Source organism: Monodelphis domestica, chromosome 8 (assembly GCF_027887165.1).
Source record: "Monodelphis domestica isolate mMonDom1 chromosome 8, mMonDom1.pri, whole genome shotgun sequence".
Taxonomy (NCBI): Eukaryota; Metazoa; Chordata; class Mammalia; order Didelphimorphia; family Didelphidae; genus Monodelphis; species Monodelphis domestica.
In genome coordinates, this window is record NC_077234.1 from 89964441 (window position 1) to 89990619 (window position 26179).

General features: G+C 34.2%; 1 protein-coding gene across 3 annotated transcripts in view; it reads right to left on the reverse strand.

Moving 5' to 3' along the window:
* Positions 1-69: 69 nt before the first annotated feature.
* Positions 70-26179, reverse strand: part of LOC100014881 (cytochrome P450 20A1) — an 81379-nt gene continuing 55269 nt past the window's right edge. For 2 of the 3 annotated variants that reach the window (XM_016425173.2, XM_001366673.3), the window contains 4 exons: positions 23942-24053; positions 23731-23795; positions 5921-6010; positions 70-5774 (listed from right to left, as the gene is read on the reverse strand). In XM_016425173.2, the coding sequence (XP_016280659.1) occupies positions 5624-5774; positions 5921-6010; positions 23731-23795; positions 23942-24053 (418 nt within the window). In that variant the 3' untranslated portion in view covers positions 70-5623. The remainder of the gene's footprint in view (positions 5775-5920; positions 6011-23730; positions 23796-23941; positions 24054-26179) is intronic. The other variant, XM_016425172.2, reaches the window with a different exon arrangement.

Consider the following 26179-nt stretch of genomic DNA (forward strand, 5'->3'; position numbering starts at 1 on the left):
TTGGAACTATAAAAGAAATTGTTGCATCTAGAAAAGAAATTGTTATGAAAATTTCTTGCATCAAACATCTCAGACAAAAATTTTATATTTAAGCTATATGAAGAATTAACAAACACATGTAAGACAAAAAGCCATTCTTTAACAAATAAGTGGTCAAAGGATGTAAATAGTTTTTAAAACAAGGAATGAAATCTATCAATAATATATGAAAGAATGTTCCAACCCAGAGATGTCAAGCTCCCAGTCCATATAGGTAGTTGCTTGCAAAACTCCCAAGAGCTGCCTGAAACATATTAAGATGCAATCGGGAAATATTTATTAATAAAATAAACAAAATAAAATGCAACATAACATTGACTTGAAGGTTTCTAAGGTAACATGGTGCCAGTAGAGATCCATTTCTGTATAAATTTATCAACACTGTTCTAAACCACCAATAAAAGAAAAACAAATTAAAACATTTCTGATATTTTATCTCACATCAGTAAATTGATAAAGATTATTAAAAAAAAACCGAAATACCATAATTGATGTTAGAAGAGCTATGGGAAGACAAGCACACAAATTGTTGGTGGAAAATGATTTGGAATTATGGGAGAAAAATTACTGAAATATATGTCAAACTATTCATCCTTTTATGGCAAAAACTAAAATAAAATAAAATTGAAACAAAAAGCAGCTCCCCAATGATTGGGTCATAGCAAAATAAATGTAGTATAGGAATGCAAATATAAATATAAAAAGCAATGAATACTGACAAATGTAAAGAAACCTGAAAGATTTGCATGAACTGATGCAGTTAAGAAAAGAACAAGGTGAACCACCAACCTGTGCCTACAGTAAACTAAATGATTAAGTTAAAAGGTAGCTGAACTCAGATGAAATGCAAGGACTAATTCTAATTACAGAAAATAGAAAAGAAAACTTATTTCATACTTTACTGTTTGGGAGATGGAGGGACAGGGGATGTTGAGGACATAAGTGTGGAATGTTCTCTATGTCAAGTGGTCTCATTTTTGCATGCTTGTTTGTTTTTGTTATAAGGAAAGGTTTGGTGGGGGATAGGCAAAAGAAAAAAGCTGTTAATAGTTTTTAAAAAATATTTAACAAAAATGGGAACTAAAATAATGATGAACAACAATATGGAGGCTTTAGAATGCTGTGAAGTTAATATGGGTCAGCAGATAAAAACCATAAAACTATCTTAGGCTGTATTAATGCTGGCATGGTGTCCAGGACTGGCCAGATGTTTGTCCTGGCTTTGTATTCTGGCATGTCTATATAAACTGTATGTATGCCTTCTGGTGTAGTAGACAAGAATCTTGGTCTTTTAGTTAGGAAGACCTAAGTTAGAATCCAGCCATAGACATTTACTTGCTGTGTGACCCTGGGCAAATTACATCACCTCCCTCAACTACAGTTTCCCCTGATTCAGTGAAATGAAGATAATAACACTAACCTCACAAGATTTTTGTGAGGATAAAATGAGATAATATTTATAAAGCACTTTGCAAATCTTAAACCTCTACACAAATGTTTGTTACTATAATTCTAATAATTTTAAACAAGTATTCTGTTTTGGTGAGACTACATCATAAGTATTATGGTTCCACATTTTAGGAAAATCATTGATGAACTTATATCCAACTAGGATGGACACGGGTGGGATGGGCAAAAGAGTTGTTAAGTATTTAAGGAACAAAATTTAGGATTGTTACGTTTGGCTTCAAACAGTATAACTAGGGATAATGGGTAGAATTTGGGGAAGGGAGGAGGGAACAAATTTTTACCTTAACAAAAAGGCTTTCTAATATTAGAGATGCCCAAAATGCAATTATCAGCTATGTCTTCCATGAAAGCTGACTGAAAATTTGTCAGAGATCTTGCTGTAGGGGTTTCTGTTTAGGTATTGCTTGGACTAATAATCCCTGAAGCCCCTTCTAATTTGAGATTCCATGTTTAAAAAATTTCTAACATATTTGCACATGAAAGTTACAAAGTTTTTATTTTATTCCAAAGTAAACATTTTAACCCTATAAATGAATTGTTTTGGCTGGTTCTCCTATTGCCTAATCTCCAACTTATTGCAGCTTTTTTATTATCAACCACTGCCCTACCCTATTTATTGGCCTCTATTTCATCCCCCAGATCAGCTGTGTCTTGCCTATCTCAACTGCTCTATTCTGATCCTTAGAAAGTCTCTTTATCACTCCAGATCTATTTCCTAATATTCAAAATTAGGAAATCCTACTCAAAGCCCTATAGGGGCCTTTCCAGACTGGACATTCTGACCCTGTCCACTAGATCCCATCCTCCTAATGACTATCATCTCTGAGATGACTGCTTATGTGCCTTTCCATATAGACTTTTTGCCCCAGTATTGGCTTTCCCTCCCTCTTCCCAATCTGTTTCTTGACAATTGGAAAACAATATTTATAAGCCATATGCACAAAAAGATTGGCTGTCAAGTGGAAAGAAAACGGTCAAGTTATAACAACTGGCATTTATATATAGTGCTTTCAGGTTTACAGTGCTCTGTAGGACTACTATCTCATGAACTCTTCCTGTCTAACAATGAACCTGACTCTCAGTTGTGGCTTGGTTTAATGAACCAACAAGAGTCACTATTCCATCCGCTTCCAACACACTCTAGGCACTTGGAAAACAATATAAACTTTTCTTAAACACAGAAAAATAGTATCTGGAAAAAACTTAAACAACATACTTTGGGGGAGAGGGCTAAACCTGGGGAGGGATTGTTGGTGTTAAAAAGAATCTATTAACTAAAAAGCAGTACTTTTTTAAAGGAATTCTTGAATTTGGATTATTTCCTAAATTGAACTATTAAGAATAAAAACTGCATCTAGTTAAATAAAGACTTTCTTTGTTAACCCTAACTTTAGCTCCAGATGGATTAGAAAAATTAAAAACAGACAAAGATACAAAATAACTCAGTTCAACAAATGAGGTAGCAGCCTTGAAACTAAAGTAACAAAAGAATTATGTTAAATGGATCTGTGTGCAAGATTTATCATTAGACTTCTTTTTATTCTCTATCTGCACTTGGCACATTCCCTCCAGTTAGGTTTGTACAATGTATTATTGCTCTTGCACAAAATAATACTAAATGTTAAAAAAATTATTCAGAAAAATGTTTAAATAATAAACCAGAAAAAATACAAGACTGCCTAAATCTACACAATAAAAAACACAAAACATTCATTTAAGGGTGATGCTTATTGCTCTGAAAAGATTTAAAATTTTTGAAATGTAGGACCAACTTGTTAGGCTAAGAAATCAAAGGGTAATTAAATTAGGATTTCATATTTCTCCCATGAATGAGGACTAGCATGGTAATAGGATTGTGCTAGTTACCATAAATTAAGAAACAAAATAAGGATCCATCCTAATTCTGATCAGAATACTCCTGCCTAAGCAGGTTAATTTAAAATACATTAAAAAACAGTTGCATTGTTTCCTAAGTGATTCAGAGCCATTCCAAATGATGAGGCCATCTAAGAACTGGAATGAATATGGAATGTCTAGGGATATAACTAAACTTCAATGAACAGGAGGGCAAATACAGGGGTAGATTTTTAATTTAACAAACCTGATAACAGCACAGTGGACTGAAACATAAACACAACTGTAACCAGAAGTCAAAAAATAGTAATAAAAAATAAGAAAAATTATAAAGTACTTTTTTTCCTCTCCTTAAGGTTATTTATAAGAATATACCACATAGCCCTTGGGGCTGTGGAATCCATTGGAACTACCATGTTAGACCAAAATTTGAATGTTTTTCTCCTGCACTCAACTGGAGCATCAATACCAAATGAATAAGGCACTTCACTGCTACTCTGGCTTGGCAAAACTTCAACATGAAAAAAAGAAAAATACCTTAGTTTCCTAAGGGTAACTAGGGCCTAATCCCTCCCTGCAGTGATTAGTAATCCAGTGAGGAAATGGAAGAAGCCAAGTGCACATCATGAGGGCATTGGGTGGGGACAGTCTGAATGAGACCCTCACTACAGCATTTCTCTTGGAGGCCTGAGATTTAAACTTATGCTAATACTTAGCAACTAAGTGGATGTCAAAATAAAAACTTCTCTAAGAAGTGATATTCATACTCAATTTGAAAAAAATTCTATCATCCTATCTCTAATCTGTCCTATTTCACTAGTTGAACAATGACCACGATTAGGTGGCATTCTTTAGCTAAAGAAAACAGTCACTTCAGAACTAACCAGGTGGAGAACCACTGCATTCAGTTTTTGTGTCTTTTGCTCTGTTGTAAACCATGTACAAGTGTTTCTATTTAGTGTTCTTAATTACCTCATGTCCTTACACCTGCAGATGTATGGCAGAACATTACATTGGTGATAAGACCCTGAGTTGCCGCACATCCATCAAATCTGTCCCCTTAATGTGTGCATTCTACTTGTCCAGTGTGTGGTAGATGACTATTATCTCATATATCTATCAAGTGAGTATTTCCTTTGGGAAGTGTTTTGGACTGTAGAATTCTTTGCATCTGCAGTACATTAGTCAGTAGTATTTACGGAATGTCTACTGCTGAGACAATTCTTAGGGGATAATGCAAGAGTGTATTTTTTCAACTAGTCTTTCATTCATCTTGAATGAAAGATATAGAGAATTCCTAGAGCATTTTTTAAAGGAAGACATTCTCCCTTTCTCTTTCCTACTCTTTTATACTAAAATAGTACATTTGTCAAAGCAAACTAGGTATCATGCTAAGAGGTAGGACACATAATGAGAGGTAGAGTATTCAAGTACATAAGTAACTCTTAGCAAGATATGTCAGCAAATCTTGGCCTCCTCCAATTTGCCAAACAATTTTCCCTCAATAATAACAATTTCAGTTACACAAAAAAAAAGAAAAGAGAGAGGAGATATGGGAAAACATTGATTCAAAAATATAAAGCTAAGCTATCCATTTAAAGTGAGCAGTATATTGGTACAATATAGTTACAAATATGTACTGCTTTTAAAAAAATCTAATACATTATACAAAAACCTAAATTACAAAACAGATTAAGTAAAATTCATATTACAAAAGGTTTGTTTATAAAATGATTTGCCACAAGATTTCTCTAAATAGTTCTCCTTGCTCATTTAAAATGTATGTATGATACAACTGAGAATTAAAATTCCTTCCAACTAGGAGCCATTTAATGTAAATGTTTTATGTAAAAGCTAGAAGACAATGGATAATTTAAAATTAAACAATGAAAATTATAGTTACTAGCTTTTACTGTCTAAGACAGTGGCACTTGCTGCCAGTCACCCATAATATACACTGCTCATGGCTGGTCTATTCTAACAAGGCAATGTTTAGAAATGGTCTTGCACAAAAAGCATTCACTTCTAGATCACATGTCCTGGAGTCAATGTAATTCAAATAAGAAATATCTGTATTAAATTCACTTTAGTAAAAGAATGTTAATATGAAAAAGAAGATAATGTTTAGAATGTAGAAAATAGTAGATCTGAACACACCAAACCCTATGATAGATTTAGGATAACATTTCTCAGGGAAACAAATAAATTTTCCTTGTTGAAGAGCTGAAGCATTTCCTTTCCTGAAACTTGACATTCATTTTTAGTTTCTTTTAGAAACAGTGATCCATGCTTCTTCCTTTGATGATGTTACCAGCTCATATTTTGTCTCAATAACTTGTCCTTCCAGAGGATGTAAGTACAGTTTTCTCACCAGCACACTTAATAGTACCGTGGCCACCATATAGGCAAATCTAATCAGAAAGAAGGACAAATAATTTTAAAAAATACTATATGAAGAAAAAACAAAAGATGATCATTCTTCTTATCTACAATAAATGCTAAAATGAAAACCAAAGAAAATAACATATGTCTTCTTCCTAAAACTGTTTTATCTTACCTCAACTCAGGGCACTCTTGTGTGCCTGAAAATCCAAGCAAGGAAAGATTTTTCATAGCAGATTCATCATTGAACCGGTCTGGATCAAACCTTGAAAAGAACAAAACATAACGTGGACAAATCATCATACGTCATGTGTCAGGTAAACATGATACCACTCCCCACTTGGATTAAAAAAAAATGTTGTCTTTCATTTGAATTATCACTTTTATTGCCAGATATATCTTCATCCCCTCACCTCCAGAGAAAGTGATTCATTCTAAGGATGAGAAAAAAAATGGTTCAGCGAAACATATGCTGTTTTCCACCCACAGTCCCACACCTCTGTAAAGAAGGGAAGATGATATTTTTTCAATTCTTCTTCAAGGACAAACTTGGTCATTATAATTATACAGCATTCAGTTTCCCTTTTTTAGTTCTCTTTATATTGTTGTGGAGATTTGTATGTATTGTTTTCCTGATTGTGATTACTTAACTTTTCATCTGTTCATATGCTTTCCCTGCTTCTCTGAATTTTCCATACTCATCGTCCTTTAGCATAGCAGTATTCCATCCCATTCATATACTGTACTTTGTTTATCTATTCAGTTAGGATGGGCATTTATTACTACTCTCCTACTACAAAAAGGGCTTATCACTGATCATGTTTTGTTAAACCTCAATTCTAGGTAACTTCTATCATCAGCCTTTTCATTCCTATTCATATACTGCTAACTAGAACTAAAGGAAATTAGGAAGCCATGCTGAATGGGCCTACTACAAATTTAGGTTATCTTATCTTAAATGGACTTTCACTGCAGAAGGGCATTGGACTCTTCTCTAATTGATTTGCTATCCTATTCTCCCAAACCTTGTCTTACCTCAAGCTTCATTCAGCATCTCCTCTTCATCTCTTCATACTTCACAAAAAAAAGCTAAAATCATTTGTCTAGAGCTCCTCCTTCCCTCTTATCTCACATCACTCTGACACTTATTGCCACTAACTCTTTTTTCACTTCTCAGTGTCTCAGGTGAAGAAGTAGCTTTTGTCTTTGCTAAGGAAGATTCCTGTACATGCAATCTTAGTTCCATCTCTTTCTGTAATCTTTAGCAAATGGCTCCCCATTCTATACTACACTATACTCCCTATTCTATTCTTACCTATCAGTCTCTATCAACTGCTCTCTACCCTATTTCCTCTATAAACATTTCCATATCTTCCCCATCTTTTTTTTTAAGAGCATCCTTCTTTTTTCTACCATTCTCACTGACTATCTCAAATCTTTGAGAGACATATCTATACTTAGTGCTTCTTCCTTTCCTCACTCTCTTCTAAACCCTCTGCAATCTGGCTTCCTCCTCTCTCCAAAGTTACAGATGATTTAACTGACAAATCTAATGGTTTTTTTCCAATCTCCATTTTTCTTTCTTGACTTCTCTTTGGCATGAAACACTGTTAAGCATCTTCTGATCCTGATAATGCTCTCTTCTTTAAGTTTTGATGAGATTGCTCTCCCCTGGTTTTCTTCCACTATTTTTCAGCCTTCCTTTGCTGGTTCTTTATCTATCTCATGTCCATTATCCATGGGAGACTCAAAATGTTCTGTCCAGGGCTCTCCCTTCTCTCTATACTTTCTCACTTGGTGATCCTATCAGCAGCTCTTATGGGGTCAATTATGTGTGGAAATGATTCCCAGATCTATGTATTCAGCCCATTTCTCTCCTGAGATACAATCATGAATCTCCAACTAACTGCTGGAGATGTTGAACTGGAAGCTTTATAAGCAACTCAAATCCAAGTATTCCAAACAGAATTCATTATCTTTTCCCTCTAGCTGAACTTCTCTATTTTAGTCAAGGATATCTTGTCACCTGGTCACCTCCCAGTATCTCCTCCCCTCCAAGCATCTGGCCTCATAACTTGTCATCCATGACTTCTCACATATCCAATCCACTGCCAAATCTTGTCACAATTGCTCTCCACTCACTCACCATCCCAGTCTAGGCCCTCATCAACTCTTACCCGCTTTATTGCAAGAGCTTATTTTTTGCTTTTCTATTTCCAGTGATGAGGAAAGTATCTGGAACATATTAAATGCTTTTAAAATGTTTGTTGACTGAGTAATGAAACCCATGGCCTCATATTAAGTAAACAAACAAATACACAATATATGAGTAGAAGCAAAATGAATTAGAAATTCTAATGCAAGGAGGCAAATAACTTCATCATTATCACTGAGACATAGTGAGATAATAAGAGATCCATGACTTGACTATAACTGTGTATGTCTATATCTGATTCAAAAGGAAGAGAGTGAGACATAGCATAACTGTATGTTAAAAGATACACAGGATCCCTTCCATGTCTCAACTGTCCCCATTGCAGTTTCAATATATGTCATGTTGGCATAAGAATCTAAATGGGAATTAGGGGGGAGTTTTATGGAAGCTACAAATGACACTAGAAGGTAGGCATACAGAAGAAATTTAGAAACTCAGAAATGCATAAAATATGTGTATTGTATTATATAATATCAACATATTTTATCTTTTAATACCATAAATATACACAATTTCTTTTCTGGTAAACACCCCATAAAAGAAAAAAAATTAAGACTTTTTCTTTGGTACAAAGGGAAGGACAAAAAGTTTTATGCATATTTTCTGGATGGGCAGGATGGGGTTTTGCTGTGCCCCTAAACCCCATATGCCTGTATTAACATGAAGATATTAAGGAATCAGAACATGGAAGCAGAGTAGAGAGAATTCTGGGGTAAAAATGACAGCAGGAACAGAAGGGATATTATCATTAAGGTATATAACATACTCCTTTGGACACTGAGAACCAAAAATATCTAAGAAGATGTGAATTAATAGAAGGAAATGCAAATTTTATACCTGGGTTTACATAACCAACTTCACAAGTAACAAAGATTGTTATACAGTGGTTATTCCAAAAAGGATCTCAGGATTCTAGTGGGCTTCAAACTCAATAAATCATGGTATTCCACTGAGAAACAACCTGGTATAGAACAGTGTTTCTTAACCTTTCTTAAATCATAGATTCCTTCTACCCTGCCACAGCAGTCTGGTGAAGACTATGGACTTTCCAATAAGGAAATGCTACATTTCAGTACAATATTAGCAAAAATAAGCATCTAAAGTTTTTTTTTTTAAATCCAGGTTCATAGACCCAACTGAAATTAATCCATGGACCTCATCTAAGAATTCCTATTATAGAGGAAAGACTATTTGATTTGGGAGTCAGAGAAAGTGGGTTCAAAGTTCTAATGGTTCCTACTTAAATGTGCTTGGAAAAGATCTAGAACCACTCTAGGACTCAGTTTCCTCATCTTTAAAAATAAAGAGATTGTATTAGATGATCTGTAAGGTCCCTTCCAGCTTTAAATCTATAACCTCATGAATATCATGATATCCAGATTAGTCAAGAAAGCTAATGTAATTTTGTTTCAGGCTGCATTAAAAAAGTAAGGGAGTAGGGTTGAAGGTAATAGCATAGTGGATAGAGAGCCTGGATTGGGATTGGGAAGACCTGGGTTCAAATCTGTTCTTAAACACTCCTAGCTAAACAAGCCACTTAATCCCAACTGCCTAGCCCTTGCCATAATTCTGTTTTACAGTTGATACTAAGACAGAAAGTAAGGGTTTCAAAAAAGAGAGAGGATTAGGGTCTAGGCCCTACTTTACTCAACTGGTTCAGATCACACTTGGAATATTGTGTTCAATTTTACCCATTGTATTTAAAGAAGAATATTGATAACCTTGAGTGATGGCAACCAAGGTAGTGAAGACTTTTTGAGATAGTTTTTCATGGAGATCAGCTGAAGAAATGGAAATGTTTGACCTGGATAAGAGGAGATAGGGGAAAGACATGACAGTTGTCTTCAAGTCTATGAAGGACTGCTAAATGAAAGTGAGAGAAGATTTGTTTTGCATGACACTAGAGGGCAGAAATAGGAACAATGGATGGAAGTAGAAGGAGTAAAATTTATTCTTGATAGAAAGAAATTTTACTAAGGGTTGAAAGCTATTCAGAAGCTGAATGAACTCCCTTAGAAAGTAGTGGATTCTTATGGGTATCACTGTAGAGGAGATTTTTGTTAAGGAATGTTTAGACCATGTGTTTTCTGAGGTTCCTTCCACTTCTGAAATTTTATGATATTCTGTTATTGATGTGTTATCTTATTTCTTGGCTGAGAGAGGTTTAAAGAAAATATAATGCACTCAGTTTCTTAATGAATGTTTTAAAATTATACTTAAATCAGAACAACAACAAATGAATAGCAAAATACCAAGAAATCTCAAATTTAAATGCTGGTTATTTGAAACCAAATAACAATTAGTAAGTGAAGTGTGTTATTTTGTAGCATTGGTTACTTTGGTGAAAGTTGATTTAAGTTGTGCCTCTCCCTCCCCATCTATGCTTTTAAGGTAATATTTATGTTATTTTCATTCCAGATGTACAGGAGAAAATAGAAATGAAAGTAATTTAGAGAGAGAAAATAAGCTACAGAGATTTTTTTTAAATCTTCACTCTGCTATGAGACAATTAAAGATTTTTTTTTTTGAGGGGGGAGATTTTTTTTTTAGTTTCCTTTAAAATATTTTTTCTCTACAAGAAGAATGTTCAGTTCTGATTTTATTTAAAAAAGATAAAGCCATTGGATTGTCTTGCCTTTTTGTAAGGTGATACAGTACAAAATAATTTTGTATTATGTACTACAAAAGATTAAACTAACTTTAATCAGTTTTTCTTTTGAAATAACCTTGAAAAATAAGAACACAGATGTTTGCCTTAGGGCATCTAAGTATTTTCAGACTGTATGATAATGAGCCTGCTTTTTCAAGTTCATAATTGGAATTACCCCAAATTTTCATGATTATTTAAAAATAAAACATAGAGGTAAAAGACCCTAGGGGACTTCAGCTTTTTTTTTTCCCTGAAGAAGGGAACTTTTCCTTCATTTAATGTTGTCTGCAAAGAATCTAATTTTTAGCTTCACTTTGAAGACTGGTATTTCAGCTCATACATCCAAGAGTTAGGTTAACATTATTATTTGACCATTTTACCTAAGATCCTCTGCTCTTGGAATAAAGCAACAGTAAACAAGCATGTATTAAGCACTTACTCTGCTAAGAACTATGTGAACTGACACTTATATATATATATATATACACACACAAGGAAATTAAGTGACTCATATGAGGATAAATTCACTTCAACTAAAGGTAGAGCATCAACCTTTTTCCCCCTCTAACTCCTTATTTAACAACTCTAAGACAGAAGGGCAAGGGCTAGGCAAATAGGGTTAAGAGACTTGCCCAGGGTCACACAACTAGGAAGTGTCTGAGATCACATTTGAATCCAGGACTTCCTCTCTCTAGACCTAGGTCTCTATGTACTATGCCACCTTTCTATCCCAGAATATCAACATCTTAAGCAGGATTATGACCCAGGATGGTTTTTACAAAGTCTACTTAAAGAAATTTCCTTGTGAATTTATAATGGTGATCATTATACTATGTGAAACTAGGCCAAGATTTATAAATGGGTCAGTCAGTAAACATTTATTAAACACATACTTGGTGCTAAGCATTAAAAATGTGAAGAAAGGAAAAAAGCAGGCTTGTTCCTTAAGAAGCTCTCAATTTAATGGAGAAAGGCAGTAAGCTTTGTACAAACAAGCTAGTACTGAATTATGGACATAGTAAAACATGGTTCTTTTATCTTTCCTTATCTTTACAGATCATTTTGGCACAAAAAATTATGATTTAGGAGAGGATTATCATGCCAGTGGTTACATCCATCTCCTATTCCATAATAGCATAGTTTAGGCATTTTACTGATGTCCCTGGATTTGACTTTATTCTTTGTATATAACATTTTATCTACAGCCTAGAATAGGCACATGTTGTCAAGGTTTGGTACTTTTTAAATAAAGACAATGCCTGTGAATATTTAATTGGCAAGATATCTGTAAAAACACCCTTGTCTGTGCTAGGAAAGAGTTACAATCAACGCTGGCCATACTGATATTACAATGAAACATCTTATTGATGTGGGATCACTTAGGATCACAGATATTCATGGAATCTCTTATCACCTGGATACTAATGAAACATATGTATTATCTATTATTTGTCCTTCACTCCAGCTATTTCATTTCATTCAGTCTGTCATTTTTTTCATTTTTCTGAATGTACTCCAAACATAGCTTTTCTTGCATAACTCTTCAGCTATAATATACTGTCACCTGCTAATGCCTACAATGAACATTCTTTTGTCTTGGGGGTAAATTTAAATTTCCATTCTTTAGAGACCAACATATTCCTCAATTCAGAACCATAAGATAAAACTAGAAGAATTAGCATTTTTGGTCCATACCAGTGATTTCATCTGTGTGGAAAACTCCCACCACTGAAACAAATTAGTTACCTAATAATGATGATTTAAAAAAAAAAACATGGGCTGTGATTTCATGAAGATACTTAAGAGTTATTAAAAGAGTCAGACAACTTCACAAAGGCAATCTATTCTGTCCTCCTGTTACTCAATTCTGGGCCCAATTTACTGACTATATAGAGTCTGTATTCTGTCCAAGGTCCTGATGAGGTAGCTATCTAACTGCATATCATAAACTAGCTAAATGGCATTTTTTATCCATTTGGTTTTTCTTATATAAAAAAGAGAGGCCAAAAAGTTTTGAATGATCATAGTTCTCATTTAAGAGAGTCTGCAATGTTTTGGTGCCTGATATAATGAATTCTTCACTGGGTCTCCTTCCTCCATAACAGTGGAGGCAAGTACAGGTAGTTTTTACTTTCCGTACATTTGCAATTCACTTAGCTCTACTTCTGGCACAGGGCAATGCACCCTAAGCCAAGAGTCCTCCGCTCCAGGCACTACAGCTGCTTGGGCTACAGAGGCATAGAGCTGTGTAGGAGGAGATACCCTGTTGAACTCCCCAGGAGGAGGAGGAAGTCTGCAAAATGGTCCACTTACATTAAGTGATATCAACAAATCTTTTCATTTTAACCTCATTTGATATTAAAAACCAGAAGGTCAAAGTCAATTCTGTGGTTATATTTTGAATGATTTAGACATACAGCATACACAGTTGAAGGAAAGCACTAAGGTTAACAATTTAACAAATAAAATGGGTTTTTAATATTTAACAAACAGTAAGCACAGTTGCATCTTATATCCTCTGTAACTTTTGGTCATTTGTTTGATAATAAACATGTCACCCCCTGTGGAATATTGTTCATAAATGCCTTTTTATTCCCCTCTCATGCTTTCATCAAAAAATGTGTATAACTGATGCATGTTAAATTATCATAAATATTTGTACAGATGAGAATACAGGCACATTGACTGGTATTTACTGGCATTCTCTTAGTTGTCCAGGTGGGGCAGTAATTTTAAGATCTATCATTTCTTCCATACCTTTGGTGATGCCCCCCACTGGACACAGATGGAATTTCAGCCAAAGTTTTTTCTCAAATAGGTCTTAAAGACAAGTTTTGTAATAGAGTATATAAAACACTGAGCCTGTAAGGTTCTCTCTCTCCTGTAACTTGGCTAAGTGAAAGCAATGGACGTTGGTTATAGATATGCTTGGAATTAGAACATAATTGCTAAATTATACCATTCTTGTTTCCTGCATATGTGTAATTTTAATAATGTATTTTATAAAACCTTTAGTCTTCAAAATAAAATATACAATGACAAAAAAATTTTTTTTTTAATTTTAAGATATCTTGTTAAGTATTTTCTCAATGCTCTCAAAAAAAAACTGTCATAGAATCACAGAAATTTTAGACTTGGAAGGAACTGCAAAGGCCATCTAAGTTGAATTCAGGCCTTAAAAAAGAATACCAATAACAGACCCTGGTCTCTGGTCTCTCCTTGAAGGCCTCTAATAAGGGTGGAAGGTATCCAATATTTGAAAAGCTCTAATTGTTAGGAATTTCCCCCTAAATTTGCCTCTTTGCAACTTCTAATTGCTCCTTAGTCTTCTCTGTGAGGCCAAACTGAATAAATATAATCTTTCTTTCACATAGCATTTCAAATATCTTAACACAGCTGTTATAATCTCCTTAGTCTTCTCCCAGTGTAAATATTCCCAGTTCTTTCAACCATATTTATAGCATGGACTATGTGCTCTTTACCATCCTGGTTACCCTCTTCTAGATATTTACCACTTATGTACTACCTAAATCATATTGATCATAATATTGCCTAACCTGGGCAGAGTATGGAGGGATGGTTTCACCTACTTATTTTTCTTTAGATGGATGCCTTCCATCCCCAGTAATGGTCTTCAAGGAGAGACCAGAAAACCATCTATTTGGCATGTTACTGGTATTTTTTTAAGGCTTGAATTCAACTTAGATGGCCTCTGGGGTCTCTTCCAAAAATTCTGTAATTTGAGAGCATTGAGAGATTATTCTTTCTTTCTTAGGCCATGATTACATTAGATTTTTTTGGCTTCCATAACATACTGCTGACTCATATTGGGCTTGCATTCATTAAAAACCCCAGATTTGCTTCAGAGAACTGCTATACAACCACACCTCCCCCTTCTTGTACTTGTGAATTTGCTTTGTTTTTAACACTACTGAATTTATTCTTCTTGGATTTAGCCCCCAGTTTTATCCTGTCAAGATATTTTTTTTTTGGTCTTTGCTCTTTTACCAATGTATTGCTATCCCCCACCCCCAACTTCACATCATCGGTAAATTTGATAAGCAAGGCATCAATACTTTTACACAAGCCATTAATAAAAATGTTGAAAAAATCAAGGCCAAGAGCAAATCCCAAACGAATCCAGAATCATGTTCTATTTATTAGTTGTATCCAAATCTCAGGGATACCTATGAGGTCCTGTCTGTCATCTTGTATTAGAACCTCTAATTCCTACTACTTGTTGCATAAACTGGGTATTTGCATTTGAATATAGCATTTGAAGCTATGGGTTTGATTAGTGTGGTTCTCTCCTTGGATTTTGTCATCTGGAAATTTCTAGCTGTCTCAGCTGTTACTTTTTCCTTCCTTGGAGCTACAGTATCTATCTTTTTTGGTACACATAGGCAATTTTTTTTTCCATCCTACATCCTTTAAAAAAAAAACTTTAAGCCATTTTGATTAATTTGGCAAGACACCAAGTATATACATTCTTATTAGCCTCTTCCAAGTATATTCTATTTTTTGCCAGTAGTTGTATATATCAGATAAGAATAAAACTCATATATTTTAAGTCATGCTCCAAAAATCCAAATCCCATTCTCAGATGTCATCTTTTTAGCTAATTTCTAAATCTATTTTCCTCTTTTGCATTCCTTATCTTCAATGGGAAGTAGTGAGGCAAGTTGAAAGACCTGTTGAAAGACTTGCCTTCTTTTCTGCAGACCAAATCCTCCAGTTCTTTTTATCACATTCATAACATTTTCCATTTCCTATGGTTTTAAGGTTTTTACAACTTTTTCTTTTTATCACATTCATAACATTTTCCATTTCCTATGGTTTTAAGGTTTTTACAACTTTTTCTTACAGAAGATAAAAGCAGAATCTGGATTTGGAATCTTTTTCAACTTTTAATTCACTTCTCCACAAATTCAAACTGGAACTAACTTCACGTATTTACAACTCTCCAAATAAACTTCTTAATTATCTTCTTACTCGGATCATCTTCATCTTTCCTCTTATTCCTTGCAAAGAAGTCAATGTACACTTGTGGTCTTCCTTGTCTAGGTCAAGCATTTCTAGTTCCTTCAACTGATCCTCATATACATGATTTGATATTCTGGCTGTCTTCCTCTGGACATTTTCCAGTTAATCTAGTTAAGACCAATTAACTTTCTATAATGCCTAGAATTAAACACAATTTCTTCAGTTATGGTCTGACCAGGGAAGAGGACAGCATAACTAATCTCCTTATTCCTGTAATTTATGCCTCTTGATACAATCCAAGATTCCATTAGCTTTTGGGACAGCCAATTCACATTACTCCCTTGAATTTGTAGTTCACTAAAACTTCTAGATCATAAGCATACTTCTGTCTAAAAATACAGGCTATTAAATCTCATTTTAGGTTAATCCCAGTATTCTAACCTCTTAGACCCTGATTATGTCTTCCAGTGTTATCTTTGCCTCTCATCTTTACTTCTCCAAATATGATGATTCTGCTTTCTATGCCTTTACTTCAGATTGATAAAAATGTCAGAGAGCAGAGGACCAAAGCATAGGTACTGCTGGCACTCCACTAGAAACCTCTTCTTGAATTGACATAGAATTATAAACACTTATTCTTTTGTGTCTGGCTATTCACTGAACTCTGAATTCATTCAGTTGTACTAGAATCCATATCTCTCCATATTTTTCACAAGATTGTCATGATATCATAAAAAACATTCTGGTTAGATGTAGACAAACTCTATAGCAATTCCCCAATCTATTTATTTAGTAAGTCATTTAATAGATCTAGTAATTTCATATCAAAACAAAAAGTAAGGTTGGTCTCCTTGACCTGTCCTTTTTCCTTCCTCTTGTTAAAAATTCTGAACTTAATAAATAGCAAATAAAATAAATATTTCCATAAACATAATAAAAAAAGAGGATTGTACATGAAACTGAATCTCTATTATATACAACTTGCTTTCCTTTTAAAATACTAATTTTAAATAAACCCAATATGTAGCTTTCAAAGCTATCCTGCTTATCTGTGATTTCTTCTGACTTTCTTTTCTTCTTTTTTGTCCATTAAAAAAAATAGCTCAATAACTCTTTTCTTTTGTTTCTTTTTTGGGACAACCCTACCTCTAGCCCCTCTTATCACACCTTTTCCTCTTCAAACTGGAAAAAAGGGGAAATGAAAAATGTGTTACAAATATACAGTTAAGCAAAACAAATTCCTACATTAGACACAATCAAAATTGTTCCTCTTATTCTGCATGCATTATCTTTGCCAAATACCTGGACTGTTTTTTGATCAATCTATGCAAGCTCTTTTTTATTATTTTCTTTTCAACATAGTCACAAACCATTTCTTTAATGACAAGGAAAACAACTGAAATATGCTGAGTTTTTTCAGGAATTAAAGTCAAGTTCATTTGTCTAAATTTGCATTTTCTATTCTCTCTTTTTTTTTTTAAAGTTTGGATATTGGCCTTTTGTTTTGTTATTTCTAGCATGGGGCTTCTCTGTTCAAACTTATTTGAGTCTTTTCTCATTTTTTCTTGTGCCATTTCCATTTACTTTAAGACTATGTATTAGAGTCCAGATATGACTTGAATGTCCTCAATGATAAAATCAAGTTAGTTATAAAAATCTCTTCAAAGTGTCGAATTTGCTCATTGTTCTCCTTCCAATTTCATCCTTCAATTTCCTTTACTTAGTTGAGTACCTCGCCACATTTTCTTGTTTTCTTTCTTTTGCCATCCATTATTTCTTCCTGTTTCCTGAGGTGATACTGCTCCTAATCTTTTACAAATCTACATTCCAAACTGGTATCCCTACTTAAGAATAATATTTGCTGGATGAGATGGTTTCTAGACTCTTTTGATCTTCTTATGGGAAATGATTTACATTATTTAAACTTCCTTAGGAAATTGCTATAATTGATGCCAGTTTCCCTATCAACCACCTACTTTTTGGCATTAACTCATTTAAATAGGTCAGGTTAGAGTTCTTTTAATTGCATGCCATTTCCCCCTCTTATTTTTATTCTTTCTTCTATTTCTAATAGTTTTGTTTTCATACAAACTCTTACCTTCCATTTTGGAATCAAGACTGTGTACTGGTTCCAAGGCAGAAGAGTGGTAAGGGCTAGGCAATGGGGGGTTAAGTGACTTGCCCAGGGTCACACAACTAAGAAGTGTCTGAGGTAAAATTTGAACCCAGTGCCTCCCATCTCTGGGCCTGACTCTCAATCCACCAAGCTACCTAACTGCCCCCTCTAATTCTGTTTTAATTTAGATCTTTAACAAATTGAGGGTCTGACTTGGGAATGACTCACAGCAAGGATGACTCATTTCCTCCCTGTTAAAGTATAATCTATATGATTTTTCAGACTATATGTACCTCTTGATTCTTTTCTCAAAGAAAATATTGATAATAATACAGAGTTAAGACCTTTTGTTAGTATGCAAGTCTTTGCTCTCTTTGATTCCTTATTCCTAAACAATGTTTTAAATATATTTTTACCATCCTCTCCTTAGACCATCTTTGCAATAAAGTCACCAAGTATCAAAGTGTATATACAGATTTTATTTAGAAGACCTATCAAAATCTTTACCTCCTTATCCTATTCAACCAGTACTAGTTGTGGATAAGCTATGATTATTTTCAGAGTGGTCTTTTTGCAAAAATTAATATGAGCAGTGCAGGATAGTAGGGCCAAATGTCTCATGAAATGTTTCTGACTGCCATTGAACATGTAATAAAACTGTCACTACCAAAATCTTTATTTACCCCTCAAAGAGTCATCTTTTCACTTAGCTGCAACTTCTTTTGTCTTTTATTATAATATACAGTATAGTGCTATAGCATTCTTTAATATATTAATTCTAGTTTCCTTCACCAATGTAAAGGACATACCATAATCATTTCAACTTCATTCATTCAATAAAATGTTATTAAAAGCCTGCTACAAATGTATGTATATGTATATGCTAGTATACTTTATGTAAACTTTGATTAGAGTTAATATAAAGCCAAATATTTTAGTTTTATAAGAAAAACCTCAAAGCTTGGGGCTTTATGAGGATAGAAGAATGGCTCCACTAATGAATCTTAGTTCAATTTTACTGAGGCCATTCCATTTATCTGGCATTTGTTTGAGACTCCAGGTGTGGTCCATCTTCAGTATCAATAATCAAAGAACTTTTTGCCCACAATTTGATATCAACACAGAGAGTAAGAATTTGGAGGCAGGCACAAGGTACAATGAACACTGACATTTTGTCTTGGAAGCAGCAAAAAAGGTCTTTTTAAAGTTTATGTGAGATAGAAATGTTCCACTGGGACAGGAATTCTATAACTTTTTCAACTTGTCATAAAATGAATCTTTATCCCAAAGAGATAATAAAAAAAGGAAAAGGACCTATTTGTACAAAAATGTTTATAGCACCTCTTTTTATAGTGGCAAAGAACTAGAAATTGAGGAGAATTGCTGAACAATTTATAGTAAATGTTGGTAATGGAATGGTATTTTGCTATAAGAAATGATAAGTAGAATGATTTCAGAAAAAGCTAAAGATATGCAGGAACCAATGTTGAGCAAAATAAGCAGAACTGGAAGAACATTGTACACATTAACAGCAATATTGAACGATGATTTATCTGTGAAAACTTGGCTACTCCCAGCAATGCAATGATCTGGGACAATCCTGAAAGACTTATGAGGGGGAATGCTATCTACTTCCAGAGAAAGAACTGTTGGAGTCATCTTTCAAATCAGTGTATTTATGGTTTTATTTGGGGGTTTTGATTATATATGACTTTGCTCTAACAAGTAGGACCAAAAAGAAAGTGTGCTTTGCATGACAAGAAAAATAAAATTTAAAAAAATAAACAGATTTATGGAAAGCAAAAAAATTCTTTTAAAGTAAAAAAACGACAATGAATCCTTAGGGTACTGTAGAGACAGTGTACTTTTGTGGAAAGAACCCTAGATTAGGAGTCAGGAAACATGGTTCTAGTTCCAGTTTTGTCCACTAACTAGTTGTAGGACCTTAAGCAAGCCAACCAATTCTAGATCTCAGGTTCTAGCTCTATAAAATGAGTTGTAGGGGGCAGCAGGGTAGCTCAGTGGATTGAGAGCCAGGTCTAGAGATGGGAGGTCCTAGGTTCAAATCTGGCCTCAGACACTTCCCAGCTATGTGACCCTGGGCAAGTCACTTGACTCCAATTGCCTAGCCCTTACCACTCTTCTGCCTTGGAGCCAATATTGACTCCAAGACAGAAGGTAAGAGTTTAAAAAAAAAAAAAGTTGTACTGGATCTTAAGGTCTTTTCTAGTTCTAAAAATCTGATGATTCATTATAATTGGTATTCTTTGTCAGAAATTTAAAGTATCATTTTAAATAGAAAATAGAGTAACATATCTATATATTTTCAAGATTCTTGCTTTAACTTTCAAAAGTTTACACAGTAGTAATATAAGCAAATGAAAGAAATAAAACTATCCATTAGGATATTTTTTATTTACAACAGGATATATGTTATTTCCATGTACATATAAAAATGTTTGACTGAAATCTATTAAAAGGATCTTAACTTTATGGACTTAAATCAAGTCAACAATTATTCTAAAGAGGAGCACTTTCTGAATTAACAAAATTTAGGAGATCTATACCTAGCTTATCTGTTGTCCATATGTACAACCAGCAATCAGTTCTCTGACAGACTTAACACTTACTTGGGAGTACAATCTCCCCAAAAGATGTTAGTTGTGAAGAAACCATTTGGTGGGCAAGAAAATGAAAGCATCATCTACTAGATTGCTGAGAGTTGCTGAACACCATCTCATGATCCTATTACTAAACAACTAAATGTTTCAGAGATGGTGTGTTGAGTTTCAATCCCTAAGCAAACTATGGTCATTTTGTTTGCTAGCTTTATGAGCTTCTATCTGCTCCCATTCAAGGACATTCTAACAACCTATAAATTCAAGTGATGATAAAAGTAGTGGAAGAAAAAAAAACCTTTAGAAGTTGTATATATTACAGAAGTTTGTCAGTACTAAGAAATCGAAACTAAACCATTACTAGGCTACTACTTCTACAATGGAAACAACATATGCTACACTGCCATATCTCATATTACTACTTTTTTCTTTGCAAATAAAACAAATTTTGTTAGGAGCTGTTAGCATTTCCAATAGATATTTGTTGTCTGGAAACAAAATAAACAAAAAAGTCTGTACTATACATCATAGCATATATTTTTGAACATTTTTCAATATATTAATCTAATATTATGTTTACTGTTCATCTGTAAATTATAATGTAAACAAATACTCATTAAATAACTGTGAAAAATATACTACTAGAGAAGATAAAAAGTTAAAATATTATATGGTACCTGCCATCAGTTGACTTTAAAAGGTTTTATTTTCTAAATGGAAATTAATTACTTCTATAAGCACCAATTTTCCCATTAGAATTTACCCTAAATTTTAGATGAATGTCATTTTGAAAGCAAAATTTGTCTTACAACAAGTTTTTCAGGAATATATCTATTACATTAAAGATACCTTTAGTTTCACACCAAAGAGTATTTTATCTTATTTATAGCCTAATTTTTAAAACTTGAAGGGATAGAAAATTTAATATAGCTATACATACACATAGTATAGCATGCTGTACAGCTAATATATAATAAGGTCTATTTAGATATATTGGTATCTCTCTCTTTTTATTCTTTCTCCAGAGATAGATTCCCTGGTACTCTGTCAAGGCTATTGACAGTGACATCCTCCTCTTGTTCTGCAAATAGGCCCTTACTTGTAGACTTATAAACTCTTAGAACCTTGGTCAAAAACCCAATGTCAGGGCGGTAAATTCTAGCTCCAACTTCTTCTAGCAAATTTATTAAAATTTCTACGTGGGAGAAAAATGAAGTTTAGAAGACTATTCTGAGTCTGATGTGTGGATAGATCTTGAGAAATAAATGATGTTTATTTCCCAGTGAAATAAGAGATTCTTGGGGGTGAGGGACAAAAGCAAAGAAAAAAACAGAGGGATGGAAGAGGAAACAAAGAAAAGATATTAAAGGAATGGGCTTTTTTTTCTTCTCTATATTCCATATCTCACTTTACCTTTCCCTTCTGAACTTTGAAAATAAGAATGTGTACCCTAGACAATATAAAATACTTAGGAATCTATCTGCCAAGACAAACACAGGAAATATATGAACACAACTACAAAACATTCTCCACACAATTAAAACTAAATCTAAACAACTGGAAAAACATTAACTGCTCATGGGTGGGACAAGCTAACACAATAAAAATGACAATCCTACCCAAATTAATTTACTTATTTAGTGCCATACCTATTGAACTACCAAAAAACTTTTTTACTGAATTAGAAAAAACCATAACAAAATTCATTTGGAAGAACAAAAGATCAAGGATATCCAGGGAAATAATGGGAAAAAAATGCGAAAGGTGGTCTTGCAGTCCCAGATCTCAAACATCAAAACAATATGGTCTTGGCTAGGAGATAGAAAGGAGGATCAGTGGAATAGACTTGGGCTAAGTGACCTCAGCAAGACAGTCTATGATAAGCCCAAAGATCCCAGTTTTGGGGACCAAAATCCACTATTTGTTAAAAACTGCTAGGAAAATTAGAAGACAGTATGGAAGAGATTAGGTTTGAATCAACATCTCACACCCTACACCAAGATACACTCAGAATGGGTGAATGACTTGAATATAAAGAAGGAAACTATAAGTAAATTAGGTGAACACAGAATAGTATACATGTCAGATGTTTGGGAAAGGAAAGATTTTAAGACAAAGCAAGAGTTAGAAAAAAATCACAAAATGTAAAATAAATAATTTTGATTACATTAAATTAAAAAGTTTTTGTATAAACAAAACCAATGCAACCAAAATTAGAAGGGAAGCAACAAATTGGGGAACAATCTTCATAACAAAAACCTCTGACAAAGGTCTAATTACTCAAATTTATAAAGAGCTAAATCAATTCTACAAAAAAATCAAGCCATTCTCCAATTGATAAATGGGCAAGGGATATGAACAGGCAATTTTCCATTAGAGAAATCAAAACTATTAATAAGCACATGAAAAAGTGTTCTAAATTTCTTATAATCAGAGAAATGCAAATCACAACTCTGAGGTATTACCTCACACCTAGCAGATTGGCTAACATGACAGCAAAGGAAAGTAATTAATGATGGAGGGGATGTGGCAAAGTTGGGACATTAATGCATTGCTGGTGGAGTTGTGAATTGATCCAACCATTCCGGAGGGCAATTTGTAACTATGCCCAAAGGACACTAAAAGGACACTCTCTGCCCTTTGATCTAACCATAGCACTGCTAGGTTTGTACCCCAAAAAGATAATGAGGGAAAAGACTTGTATAAGAATATTCATACCTCTTTGTGGTGGCAAAAAATTGGAAAATGAGGGGATGCCCTCCAATTGGGGAATGGCTGAACAAACTGTGGCAAACTGTTGGTGATGGAATATTGTTGTGCTAAAATGAATTATAAACTGGAGGAATTCCATGTGAACTGGAACAATCTCCAAGAAGTGATGTGAGTGAAAGGAGCAGAACCAGGAGAACATTATACACAGAAACTGATACACTGTGGTACAATTGAATGTAATGAACTTCTCTATTAGTGGCAATGCAGTGACCCTGAACAACTCTGAGGGATTTATGAGAAAGAACACTATTCACATTCAGAGGAAAAATTGTGGGAATAAAAACACCAAAGAAAAACAACTGCTTGATTACATGGGTTGAAGGGACTATGATTGAGGATGTAGACTCTAAACAATCACCCTAGTGCAAATATCAACAACATGGAAATAGGTTCTGATCAAGGACACATGTAAAACCCAGTCGAATTGTGCATTGGCTATGGGAAGGGGTGGGGGTCGGGGAGGGAGGGAAAGAATATGATTCTTGTAACCAAGGAATAATGTTCTAAATTGACTAAATAAAATTTTCAAAAAAAAAAAAAAGAAAATAAGAATGTGTATCCTGTGTTCCTCATCTGTGTACAAATAGGATAACTAGTCAAGGTAAAAATATATATTTCAAGTATCTCATACTTGTATGGTGATGGCCAGGCACAATGATCCTGAAGAACCACACCAAGAGCGTAAAGAACCAGGGTCTGGAAAAAAAAAGTCAATACAATTAAACAAAGTTTAGCCAGTCATTGCTCAATTCTTTTAATTCCAAACCATTTAGATATTCTTTTAAAATCTATGTTGAGAAGAGAAAGTAGATGAGGTAAAGCTATCAATTATCTTTTCCTACCTCTCTAGGAATGATATGTTGGTCAACTTTTCCCTCTAGGTCCTGAAGCTTGGCAGCAATTGGTGTTAATTTAGCTGTTCGAACTGTCTCACAAAGCACTTGCCGGCAATATCTGTTTTTAAGAAAAAGTATCTGTAAATGTCTATTTTTTCTTTACCAATTACATGTAATAACAAATTTCCACTGCAATTTTCCAAAGTTATATGATCTAACTCATCTCCCTTCCTCCCTCCCCTTTCCCCTCCCAGGGCTGGGAAGGTGAAGTAAATGTCTATTCTGAAACAAGTAAATTTAAGGCATCAAAAGATTGTTAAAGGAAACCTTCTTCACCAAACTCTGATGACCTTCTATGTTTATGTGTGTTTTTCTATGACTAGGAATAAACTATATATTTAAAAATTCATAATTTGTGATTAATAATGTAAATTTAAGTTAGACATGGGAAGGGAAAATGTGCCTGATCTAAACCTAATTCCTATGTTCCCTCACCATTTTAAAAAATTATAGCACCTCCCCACCCCATTTCCAGGAATTAAACCTTCACTTGTAAGAAAGAAAACTTAAGCAAAATCAACAAATAGTGACTGAGTGACAATTTATACATTTCACCTCTTAAACTCACTATCAAAGAACTAAAATCTTTCTTTTCTTTTATAATCCTAATTTTACTCTAAGTTCTTATATGCAGGTCAGACTATTTACAAGCTCATGATCATGGTATATTTAAAAATTTTTTCAGTACTTCTATAGAAGATGCCAAGGAATAGTCTGCCATGTCCATGGTACCTATGTTCTACTAATTTAGGATATATGATACTTTTCCCTCATTGTGGTTTTCTTTTTTTTTGCTAGATTTCTTTCTTTCTTTTTTTTTTAAACATTATTTTATTTGGTCACTTCCAAACATTATTCATTGGAAACAAAAATCATTTTCTTTTCCTCCCCCCCACTCCCCACCTCTCCCATAACTGGAGCATGATTCCACTGGGTATCACATGTGTTCTTGACTTGAACCCATTTCTGTGTTGTTGGTATTTGCTCTAGAGTGTTCATTTAGAGTCTCTCCTCAGTCATAACCCCTCCACCCCTGTAGTCAAGCAGTTGCTTTTCTTCAGAGTTTTTACTCTCACAGTTTATCCTCTGCTTGTGGATAGTGTTTTTTAGATCCCTGCAGATTGTTCAGGGACATTGCATTGATACTAATGGAGAAGTCCATTACCTTCAATTGTACCACAGTGTATCAGTCTCTGTGTATAATGATTTCCTGGTTCTGCTCCTTTAGCTCTGCATCACTTCTTGGAGGTTGTTCCAGTATCCATGGAATTCCTCCACTTTATTATTCCTTTTAGCACAATAGTATTACATCACCAACATGTACCACAATTTGTTCAACCATTCCCCAACTGAAGGGCATCCCCTTATTTTCCAATTTTTGGCCACCACAAAGAGTGCAGCTATGAATATTCTTGTAGTAGTCTTTTTCCTTATCTCTTTGGGGTACAAGCCCAGCAGTGCTATGGCTGGATCAAAGGGCAGACAGTCTTTTATCACCCTTTGGGCATAGTTCCAAATTGCCCTCCAGAATGGTTGGATCAATTCACAACTCCAACAGCAATGAATTAGTGTCCCTACTTGCTGCATCCCCTCCAGCATTCATTGCTTTCCATAGCTGTCATGTGTGACAAGGGAATCACTTTAAAAGACTGATATATATTAATTTAGGTTTACACATGTTAGCCAATCTGCTAGGTGTGAGGTGATACCTCACAGTTGCTTTGATTTGCATCTCTCTGATTATAAGAGATGTAGAGCACTTTTTCATGTGCTTATTAATAGTTTTGATTTCTTTGGCTGAGAACTGCCTGTTCATGTCCCTTGCCCATTTATCAATTGGATAATGGCTTGATTTTTTGTACAATTGATTTAGCTCTTTATAAATTTGAGTAATTAAACCTTTGTCAGAGGTTTTTATGAAGATTGCTTCCCAATTTGTTGCTTTCCTTCCGATTTTAGTTACATTGGTTTTGTTTGTACAAAACCTTTTTAATTTGATGTATTCCAAATTATTTATTTTGCATTTTGTGACTCTTTCTAAGTCTTGCTTGGTTTTAAAATCTTTCCCTTCCCAAAGGTCTGACATGTATACTATTTCTGTGTTCACGTAATTTTCTTATAGTTTCCTTCTTTATGTTCAAGTCAATCACCCATTTTGAATTTATCTTGGTGTAGGGTGTGAGG